The sequence below is a fragment of the Notechis scutatus genome, chromosome Z, assembly GCF_049901735.1.
Source record: "Notechis scutatus isolate UNSWTSFEM ecotype Mainland chromosome Z, rNotScu1.2, whole genome shotgun sequence".
Classification (NCBI taxonomy): Eukaryota; Metazoa; Chordata; class Lepidosauria; order Squamata; family Elapidae; genus Notechis; species Notechis scutatus.
In genome coordinates this window covers 132,600,416-132,612,217 of record NC_142025.1, presented here as the reverse complement: position 1 = coordinate 132,612,217, position 11,802 = coordinate 132,600,416, and the positions used below count along the sequence as shown (strand labels likewise).

General features: G+C 40.9%; 1 protein-coding gene across 1 annotated transcript; it reads left to right on the top strand.

Moving 5' to 3' along the window:
• Nucleotides 1-4,632: 4,632 nt before the first annotated feature.
• On the top strand, nt 4,633-9,057 carry LOC113421739 (sesquipedalian-1-like; the record flags this gene model as incomplete). The annotated part of the gene is made up of 2 exons (XM_087947445.1): nt 4,633-4,671; nt 8,334-9,057. Coding segments are annotated over 2 exons (708 nt in total), but the record flags the coding sequence as incomplete, so codon positions are not given.
• Nucleotides 9,058-11,802: the final 2,745 nt, after the last annotated feature.

Sequence of the window (11,802 nt, the reverse complement as noted above, 5' to 3'; positions counted from 1 at the left end):
GAATTGAAAGACGGAGCCAAAGGAGCCCTTCCCTTCTTGTGCCTCTTCTTTATATTTTTTGAATTCCATTTTCAGTTCATCCAGAAGTAATGCCATTGTAGAATTTTTTAAACAACCACCCAATTGTTTTTAGTCATTCAAATATAATATCCAAAAATCCCAAAGTCACCAAGCAATCCAAATACACACAAGCTGTTTCTTTTTACACTTTCTCTTCCTGGGGTTACTGTTTAGTTACAAAGTTCCAGTTAAAATGTATCTTTTAGAAGTCTTATTAAGATTTTACTTTAGATTCTTTTGAAGTCCAGGCAGTCTCCTCCTTCGAAATCCTGCCCTTATTCTTTTCCTCTCCCTTCCTACTTATAGAAAAAAAGGATTTTTTAGTGTCCAGAAATCTTTATTGTCCCTTTGGCATTTAATTATATTTTCAGCTTTACCCATTGGTGCCAAAGCAGATTTTTCTGATTTCTTATTCAGCTCTCTTCATTGTCAATGTGAGGAAGGAGAGAGAAGGGAAAAAAAACTTTCCCTTTTCACTTTCTTTCGCTGCTTCTGAATCTTCTTTGGGAGCGATGTTATCTTTTATGAAATTTAAATTCCAGGGTACCTTAGTTGTTGCTTTTTATCCCGGTCAACCAAAACTTTCACTTCTTATCTTCCTCCTGCACTTTTTTTTCCGGTTGAGTGCTTCTTTGAGGTGGCCATTTCTGACCACCGCTCCTACCGCCTTCGAGAAAGGGAGTTTGACCAGCTGAGGAGGAGAGATGCGGCTCTCCTCGACCCTGCTGGCGATCTCCCCCCTCTTCACCACTTCTACAGGGTGGCTTAGCCCCGAAGCCAGCTGGTTCGGGGCGCTCCAGTGGCGAGCCCAGGCAGAAACCGAAATCGCGGATTCCTGCCTGCCGCCGAAGCCCTGCAAACCGGAACATTGTTACGGTAATGTTAATGTGGCTAATGATGGAGTAATTAGGCTACAGGAATTAACTATTATGACTGTGATTAGATAATAAGGGGTAATGATGAATAATGGTGGGTAATAAGGGGGAATATAAATGCAGGGTTTCGTTGAACTCAGTTTATAGCTGACTTTAATTTTATTTGCATAACTGTTTTCGTGGTGTCCTTGCAGACGAAGGAAGTAAAGCTTTTTGTTTTTCAAAACGAGGCTTTTGTATTTTTTTTTGATCCACTCATTTGACCTACAGAGCAGTTGAGAGCCTTTTGAAAAAGCACCTTTGGGACAACCAAACAGACACTAAGTTATCCTACCCTGTTTCTTAGTTACTGAATGCCTCTGTATACAAAAATCCTGTACACAAAATCTGGAATTAAAGGAATCTTCAAAGCTCTTCATAAAACCATTTAATTCCCTTAGGGAAACTCCCTTGAGTCAAACCTTGGCTCCTGGCAATTTGATAAAAATATTTTTTTGTGGCAACAATAAGGAAATTATTAGCTAATCCCCCCCCCCCATTTTTTTTAAACTTTCCAATATATCTATTGATTTCAGGTTTCCTGATTGGTTCCAGTCAAAGATTAACTATTTCTGTTCATATTTAGCTTTTTTTACATCAGCCAAGGTAGTTTATCTTCCAGGGTTCACAGAGATCCTTTACAACTATGCGGGTGCAACTTCCACAAAAGAGCTTGACTGGGTACTACAACTATCCTATTAAACCAGTTGCTGTGTTTAAACAAAGTTAGGGCTCACTTTTAGGTTATTGTTCAGCTCTTATTCCTCTGTAACCTGGGTGCCATAAAACAAAGAACATTAAGTCTAAGAGTCTAATTTGGATCAAAAATAATAATTTGCTGGCGGCATTCAGCAATTCAGGTCTTCTTGAGATAGGACTCATCCTATGCTCTCATGCAAAAATAGAAAGCATATGCTTCTGTCATTAATTGCTTCCCTTCCTTATTTTATTGCAGTGCTGAACCTGTGGATTTACATAGGTGTTTTTCAAATTTGGTAATTTTTAAAATGTGTGGAATTCTGAGAGTTGAAGTCCACACATTTTAAAGTTGCCAACTTTGAAAAACATTGTTTTACATGATTGTGGCTACTACTTTGGCTGATGGATTGATAGGCATTAAATCCAATACTATATCATCTTAAAAGTCATAGGCTTCATTATTCTTCCTTATAATGATATAAGTGGTAATTGCCTTTTCTTTATACTTGATGCTGAGCCTTTGAAAATGAGACAGAGATTCTTCAGATGTTCCCTTGATTGCAGCTTACCAAAATTTGGTATCCCATAGATGAGTGAGCAATGGTATACAGAAACCAATTCTGTCATATAATAGTTGTTTGCAAACATCACACAGATAAATCATACCCATGGTTAATTTACATGTGGTTTACTTTGTCCAGTTTTCACATTACATTATTATATAATCAGTTAGATTAAGTTCGCCCATTTGGTTCATGGTTTTGTTGGAAGAAATATTCATCTGGTTCAGTTCCAAGCTGGGAGAAAGACACTGGAAACATGGAGGCTGATTGGAAATATAGTTTTAATGGTGAAGCAGAAGCACATAGTTGGTTCTGGGCAGCTGATCACATGGAGTTTAGAGTGGGGGGCTTTTATACCTTTTCTTGTGTTTTGCACTTGAGCTTCCTGTTCCTGTGCAAGAACATGCATTCTATTGGCTGTTGTCAGATTCCTATGGGGTCATGTTTGTCTGAGCTCCCAGGTTTGGTTGAAGTCGCTGGGTGATGATGTAGTGAAGAGGCTTGTGTTCTGAAAGGTGTTGGGCAATTCCTATTGTGTCTTAATGGCTTTATCCTGGTTTAGATCTTGAGTAAGGGTAAATCCCATCACCCTGGAGCTGAAGGTCTTTTGTTTAGAGATAGGATGGCCCAGTCTTTCTTAATGGGCACCAAATATCTGTTGGGGGCAGAGAGCTGGAGCTTTGAGTTTCTATCTCCCTTAAGATTTTTATTTCTTGGAAATGGAACAGACAAAGAATAATAAATATTATGATTCGAATTGAGAGGAGATAAATAAAATAAAATTGAGAAAATTTAAAAGGGAGGAGAAGTTATATAGAAAATTGAAAATGTTAATAAGATATGAAATGGTATGTAAAATTAATATGAATTTGAATTTGTGTCTGTACCAAGAGTTATAACCCGGGACTAAGCAACTTTCAGAAAAGAGATTTTTATGCTTTTATGTTTTGTGTTTTTGTGTATCTATGTTTTGTATGTCTTTAAAAATTAATAAAATTTGGTTTAAAAAAAAAAGATTTTTATTTCTCTTTTAGGGGAAATATTTTATCCTGCCTTTTTAATATTTCTCAAAAATATTTCATTCTTCTAGGAGAGGGGTGGGTGCTAACTTTCTACAGTGCATTGGAATTCTCCACTAGCATAGCTAGCCAAAGGTTTCAGAATTGACATCAAATATATCAGGACACTGGGTTGAGGAAAACTACCGTAACATATGCAAATGAAACTATTGAAAATTGTTCGGATGAAGCTATTTCTTGTTCAAAAGGTAAAGGTTTCACCTGTCCAGCCGTTTCTGACTCTAAAGGGTGATGCTCATCTCCATTTCTTAGCCAAGGGAGCCATGTTATGATCATGTGGCCAGCATGGCTATATGCCGAGGCATATAGAACACTTACTTTCCCACCAAAGTGGTAGATATATTTACTTGCTTTTATACATGGTTTCGAACTGCTAGGTTGGCAGGAGCTGGGGCAAGTAACTGGAACTCACCTCATCACACAACACTCAGGTCTCAAACCTATTAGCTTTCCAACTAATAAGCTCAGCATCTTTAACTGCTGAACCATCGTGCCTCTGATTTTTTGTTTAGGACCATAACTGGAACCAACAACTTGGTTGTTAAGCAAAGTGGACACTAGGTAGAATTGTAACTATGCTTAGGATTTAACTTCAGCTTTCTTTTGCTCTGCATAAATGCAAAGGTTGTAAAAACGAGGATTGGTAATAGAGTTACTTTTTCTTCACTGCCATAATTGCAAATGGTTGAGGCAGTCGCTAAATGAGGACCACCGCACTTTGCAGTTAAATTCCATCTATCTTTCAGTAAGTCTGAAGTTGAATTACCTGCCCTCTAGAAGCAAACAGAAAAGTTAATTTCTATATATATTTTTCTGATTGGGATTTTACCCATCATTTCATGATGCCATCTCAGAGTATCTTACAATACGAATAATAGAAAGGAAAATAAGTTTTTTTTTAAAAGAAGAAAACATTAGAAACAAATATAAGGTTTAACCATACAAAACTTGATAGATCCAAATATTTAAACAGACTGCTATAAAAACCAATTAATACCTTAGCTATTTGATTCTATTTGAAGAGCAATTTGTGTTATAGTCAATTCATTTTCCTCCTAAAATTGGTTCTCTTTAGGACCAGAGAGAACTCTAGTTTGTGGTCAAGTTATCTTCCTTTTGTGTAACCATTTGTTCTTCAAACTCATTTGTGGGGAGATGTGGATGAAGAAAACAAGAAACCATGATCAAAGTCATTTCCTGCTCTTATCTCTGTCACTCTGGACCAAGAGATCAAAATACTTTTAATGCCACTTGGATAGAGGACATAGGTAACCATTAGCCCCACCCTCTTCATCTAGGAAAAGACTTAGGTAACCATTAGCCCCACCCTCTGCATCCAGGAAAGTATTGCGAGAGGTAAGGAAAACTCTCCTATCTGAAAAACCCAAGGGTGAATTTGGCACCAAAGGTAAGGGCTGAATGCATTCGGCAAGTGCTTTCATGTCATACTTTTCTCTAATTACCCTATCTGGATCTTGTGATTAATTTACTTTAAATATCCCTGCATTTATTTATTTATTATTATTATTTTGCAAACTCATAAACTTGCACCACTATTTTGAATCCCCATTTGGGCATGCCCAAAGGCTGCCTGTCATTTCATCAAGCAATATGACTTAGGAGGCATAAGATTACAAAATTGGCCCCTTCCCCCTTCCTTTCCTTGCAATCCACTTTCGTTTCATGTTCAAAAGCTTAGACTTTTTTAATGACATTTTTTTGTGCTACTTCAGCATAGATTTTTAATTTCTTTTTTATCGGGCTTTCCACTCTCCAAAGTCTCTTTTCATTCCCCTGTATTTCCTCACCACTCTTTTGTGAAACGATTCCAGTACTTCCTCATTCAAACCATTTATCTTTTTTTCACTGTCTTTTTCCTTATCATTCCTTTGTCCTAGACTTTCAGTTTCGTGTTTAGTTTTACATCCTGCTTCTTCTTTAAAGGTCCATAGTATGTCCCAATTGTATGCATTAAACTCCATGTAGTGGACTGGCTGAACCTTTAGGATGAAAGGATGAAGTTTGAAACTGGAAGCCTTCTCAGTCTATGCAAATAGTCCTCGACTTACAACGGAGCCTGAAATTTCTGTTGCTCAGTGAAACATTTGTTAAGTGCATTTTGCCCCATTTGATGAGCATTCTTGCCACAGTTGTCAAGGGAGTCACTGCAGTTGTTAAGTTAGTAACTTGGTTGTTAAGTGAATCCGGCTTCCCCATTGACTTTGCTTGCAAAAAGGTTATAGAAGGTGATCACATGACCCCAGAACACTGCAACCATCATAAATATGAGTCAATTGCCAAGCATCCAAATTTTGATTGCGTGGCCATGAGGATGCTGCAAGGTCATAAGTGTGAAAAACAATTATAAGTCACTTTTTTTCAGTGCTGTTGTAACTTTGAACAGTCACTAAATGAACTGTTGTAAGTTGAGGATTACCAGTATATCCTACCACTGTCTTCTGTCTTGGTGCAGAGACTTGGTAGTTCCTGCTGCCACCAAGTATTTTCAAAGAGGTGCCCCTCTTGGCATCCTTCTCCAGCATATGTAGGAGAGAAGATTCCCACAAACTATGTTGCTCGTCCGGCAATTTAAAAGGAAAAAATAATAATATAGGGTCCCAAATCCTGGACCTTTAGTGTTGAGGTACCTGCCTTTCCTCTCCCTTTTGGAGATAGTCCCTCTAGAGACAATTTAAACCTGAGGAATAAGCAATTTTTAGCTTTAAGTTCTCCCATGCCAAACATTCACTGGCAAAAATAGAGGGGGGGAAATAAAGGTACTCAATTTCCAGAGGTCTTTAGAAAACTATAAAGGAAAATATGAACCTCTGAGCAGAGCTATTGGTCTGGATCTAATATAGAAGTAGTTGCTTATAAAGTTGCAGGAAGGAAGGAAGGAAGGAAAGGAAGGAAGGAAGGAAGGAAGGAAGGAAGGAAGGAAGGAGGGAGGGAGGGAGGGAGGGAGGGAGGGAGGGAGGGAGGAAGGGAGGGAGGGGGAGGGAGGAAGGAAGGAAGGAAGGAAGGAAGGAGAGAGAGAGAGAGAGAGAGAGAAAGAAAGAAAGAAAGAAAAGAAAAAAGAAAGAAAGAAAGAAAGAAAGAAAGAAAGAAAGAAAGAAAGAAAGAAAGAAAGAAAGAAAGAAAGAAAGAAAGAAAGAAAGAAAGAAAGAAAGATAGATAGATAGATACTGGGCTTGCACAGAGAGGATACATTTCAGACATGATAAAACCTAAAAGAGTTTTGCCTAGAGGTATGCTATTGTAATTCCTCAGGGACACAGATTCCTGAAGTAAAACATTGTTCGCTATTTTTTCCCCATTTCCAAATACAAGAGTTTTCTACCTTGACAACTTTAAGAGGTGCGGACTTCAGCTCCCAGAATTCTGGGAGTTGACATCCACACCTCTTAAAAGTTGTCAAGCTTAAGAAACACTGCCCTAATAGATTCTGACTTCTATCAAGAGGAAGATGTTATTTATTTCCTTTATCTTTCCCTGGCTCTGATCCTCTGTCTTTATTTTCAAACAGGATGGTAGGGGCTAGGGAGATCTGCTTCTTATCTGCTTCTCCGAGATTATTGTAGATTAAGATCATTGGCTGCCTGTTAGTACTTACAGGATGCCACCCATTCAGGTTACCATTGCTATACAATAGTCAATAAATCATAGGGCTGTTTGACAGGTTTCAAGCCACTATACAGAAGATGGGAATTTTTGGTGCCTTCAAATCAGTTTATTATACAGTTTTTGTTGGTGACTCATGGGATGCATCATGGCAATTTTCTTGGCAAGGGTTTTTGGAAGTGGTTTGCCATTGCCTTGTTCCCAGGGTGAAAGTGACTGGTCCACCATCATCAATTGACTTAGTGATCAAATCAGGATTAGAACTCATGGTCTCCTACTTTCTAGCTTGATGTCTTAACCACTACATCAAACTGGCTGTCCAGGGAAGTCACACCTCAGCCAATGTCAAGTAAAATGTGGTTTAGTTACGTATGTCATCCTTGCTCTGCCCCCCAACTCACCAGAAAGGTCACTCCTTCCCTCTTGTTCTATTAACTATCCAAAGTAGAGTTGTCTAATATTACTAGGAGTAATACCTGGTTCATCTGCTGCATTTCTTTTCAAGGTAAGCAAACACCACTCCAACCTACCTAACGACAAGAGGAGGGGAGAGCCATGTGGCCCAGAAATATGCCTCTCCCCTCGTCACCGTTTTACTTCAAAAAAAAAAAAAAAAAAAACTTCACCAAAGAAATAGAGCACTTGATTATTCAAAATAAAAAAAATACTGTTGAAACACTAACCTGTCTTGAAAACTGGACTTGTATGTTTTTTTTTCCTCCACTAGGTGAAATCGACAAGAATTCTGCCATTTTCTCCTAATCCAAGCAACAGGAAAAAAAATGGTAATTTTTACCCCCTCTAGCCCCCGTGGTCAAAACTAGGTCAGCTGTTGGGCACCTCAGTGTTGGAGGTTGAAGTATTCCATGAGCATTCCTGAGATTGAAGTGATTGACAAAGAAGGTTCATAGAGTAAATGCATAATGCTCTAGTTCAGTGTTTCTCAATCTTGGGAAGGTTAAGATGTGTAGACTTCAACTCCCAGAATTCCTAGCCAGCTATGCTGGCTGAGGAATTCTGGGAGTTGAAGTCCATGCATCTTTGCTAAGAGTCAGCATATGCCCTCTCCCAACAATCTAGGTCCTCATTTTACCAACCTCGAAACGATGGAAGTCTGAGTCAACCTTGAGCCGGTGAGAATCGAACTGCTGGCAGTTGGCAGAATTAGCCTGCAATACTGCTGCATTTTAACCACTTTCCCACCATAACTCTTTTAAGCATGATTTAAACATCCTTTGCTCGTGAACTATATGATGTCCAGGCTGCTGGGAGAAATAATCCCACACATTTGGAAATCCAGTTTAAGAAAAAAGTGCTCAGCTCAGTTCCTCTTTTACCCCCTTCCTCTTCCTCTTATATGTTCCCTCATCCCTGTTTTCTTTGACTTTTCTCTCCAGTTTCAGAGCCAGTCCACCATCAAACTTCACATCTCCAGCATTCTTACCTCTTCCCATCTGGACCAGCTCCCAGACCGGCAGGGCGTCCTTTACAAGAAAAATAACCACACCACTACCTATCAGCGCTGCTGGTGTGAGCTCCGAGGAAATCTTCTTCTCTGCTGGGAACAGCCTGGAGACCGGGCTCCTTGTCATCTCATTGTGTTAGAAGGCTGCACGGTGGAGTTGCAGGAATCCACCTCGGAGCCTCATACTTTTAAAATCTGCTACCGCAATGTCTTGCCTGACCAGTCTTATAAGATGGCAGCTGAGGATCAAGAGACGATGGAAGACTGGATGCGAGCTCTCAGCAGGGCGGGATTTGAGTACCTCCGAGCGTTGGCTACCAAGTTAGAAGGCCAATTTCACCGGTTGAAGAGCCAACAGTACTCTGAGGAAGAAGCAAGCTGCAAGGCCACAGACCTTCCCCTGCAGCCTCCAAAACCGGTGGCACAAAGAAGATTCCCCCACATGGATTTCGCTTGCCTCCACCCGGAATTTGGGAAGGATGTCAAAAGGGCCAGGGAGCAGTGGCAGGAGGGAAAGGGGAAGCATGTCCCAGAATGGGAGACATTTGGCTGTGACCAATTAATTCAGCTTCAGTGGAGTCAGTATCAATTAAAAAGATAATTCATTTCAAAATATTAGTTCTTCTTTGAATGCTTTTAAATAAATGTCTCTTTGGAAAAAATTGGGAGCCTTTTTTTTAAAAAACAGAAATGCAACAGCATTCAGGAAGAACAAAAGTTCTTCTTAGGAAAGGGGCATTTGTGGGTTTCTTATTGTGGGCTTTGATTACACCAAGGTAATCTAGTGAACAAAATCACCTATTCAGAATGAAAGAGTAGTTCCCTCCTGGAATCTTTTCCAAGAACACTCAAAAATACTGTTTTTCAGCTAGGCAGGACCGGGATCCTCAAATACTGCAGCCTGATCTATACTAGATAGCAGAAGCCTATTATTAAAAAAGATAACCATAGATTCCCAAGTGCATATTTGGAATAAAACATGGAATCCAGTTTTACAAAAATTCTAGATGGCTGAGCCTACAACTGACAACTTCTAGACAGCATAGCCACCAAGAGTGCAGATATGCTAATTAAATACGGTATTAGCAACAGCAATAGCACTTAAGACATATATTGCCCCTAGTACTTTTACAACACTCTTGGGGGGGGAGTGGTTTACAAATGTCACCTTATTGCCATCAACAATCTGAGTTCTCGTTTTATCAACCTTGGAAGGAAGGAAGGCTAAGTCAACCTTGAGGTGATCAGGATTGTTCTGTCTTTAGACTGCTGGCTGAATAAAAAGACAAGACAGACAACTCTACAAAGGCTTCCATACAAAGTTTCTTTATTGGTCACAAATCCTCAAATATAACTCACGGTTACATCGAGATTCGTGTAATGTCCAATTCTTTGCATAGTTGACTTCATAGTGTAAAAGAATAGTGATCTTTCATCCCATAACGAAAGAGCAAGAGGGTGAGGCACCAGCATGCTGGGGTCCAGGCAAGAGTGAAGGAACCTCCCCCAACCCAACCAAAGGGCAATTAAGTGACCAATCAGGATTACAGATGTGACCACATGACATGTACATTTCCCAGAATGCATTAACTACATTTACCATGAGGCATTCCCTTAAGGGGACAGCTCCCAATTCTAACTTAACTAACTCAATTCCCATTACCTATATACTGTCTGTACAGCACACTCCCCACCTGGAATTATAAATTCCACTACTAACTATCAATTAACTATATAACTAAGATAAACAGTAAACAGTAATATAGCATCAAACAAAGCAAAGCATGCAAAGTTGAGGTTCAATCTTCAAGTTCAGCCTTTCTCCGCAGCAACACTAGATCGGTGACCGGTCTGGTGTAGAGCTTCTTGGTGAAAGTCTGCTGGTCACTTCTGGCGGCCTTGTAGGGTGGACAGGTACTCTTGCTTCCAACAGTTTCAATGGGTGTTGGCAAGCTTTTGGGATAGATGTTGCGAAGACATTTGCCTGGGATGGGGCCTGCAGCTTATCAATGCAGACTATCCCTGTGATTCCCCATCCTAGCACTGTCTTGAAGGCAAATGGGGAGCCTTTTGGGCCTTTGACTACTTCAGTGTGAACAAAAGCATCAGGTATGCCTACTCCCAACAAGAGCAGAACCTTGGCTACCAGATCTAGAGCAGGAAAGTGATGAGCTGTGTGCTTCAGGTGAGGTATGTTGCTTACTACCTCTGGTGTTGCAATGACTGAAGTAATCTGGTATCCCATCCCATTCTAACAGGCGGCAGTGGGAACTGGGAACTCCCAACTAATGGTGCTATAGAGTCCAGTAGCTCTCCTCCCCACTGTGCTTCGTGGTACAGTGTACATTGATATCGTGAAGTGCACTCCTTCCTTTGGAACAGTGAAGAGGTCGAAGAATGAGGATCTGGCCAGCGAGCGAATGATCCATTATTACACACAACTTCACTGCTTCTTCTGGGTGTCCATCAGGGTGGACGTTGGCTAAGCAGATCTGATAACACGAACGAGGGAATGTGTTGTCACACACTGCTGTGCAATTGAAACTCGCCACTGGCTCCGGGAGTGCCTCTGTAGCACGCTGAGGCTCCTTGGCCAAGGGAGGGTTATGAGTTGTCTGCTGTAGTGGCTCAGTCTGGCTGCAGAGCGGCTGGGTGCTTGTTACTGTCAGCATCTTCATAGGCATGGCATTCTGGCTCGAGGGCATGTATTGTAGATGGTTTGTGGTTATCCTCCGAGTACTTTATGAGGAGGTCGTGATCCATTAACACATGCGCAGGTGGTCTCTCTTGCTGCTGGGTGTGGGTACCACATTCATCTTGCCATACATCTGCGTTAGAGTTGCCTGGAGGGTGTGGCAGGAACTCTTTTGCCTGTGGATTGAGTGTGGCAACTGTGGCTGCTTGCATGCCTACCTGTTGAAAAATCTTCGTAGTAATGGGTGGGCTAAGTTGCTTGCCCTGTAGGTCTTGAGACCTTGAGACCTTTTGCTTTCGGGAATGGAATCTCGAGTTTTAGCTCTTACAATGTCATTTTTGTGACTGGCATTTAGAGTCTCTGGTTGAGATTCTCCCCTTCGATCCCCTGGTTTTAGGAGACTGCTAACTAACCGTACCAGTTTCGCCTGCCCATGTCATAGCGAGTGCTGCTCATCCATGTAGGTCTTGACATGTTTATCTGGGCTCTCGCTTTCCAACTTTCCAAGGTGGAAATTGAGGGAGGCGGCGTTGGCTACCTTCCATAATACTTTGGCTTGTGCTGTCTTTGTTGTCAACTCCCTTTGTTGTTTGACCAACTCCAATTTGGCCTGAGCTTTGGCCATTGCTGCTTGTTGGCTGGCCTGGACTTCTGCTACTGCCTCCTTCTGCCATGTCACCTCTTCTGTTGCACATAGATCTGCGTC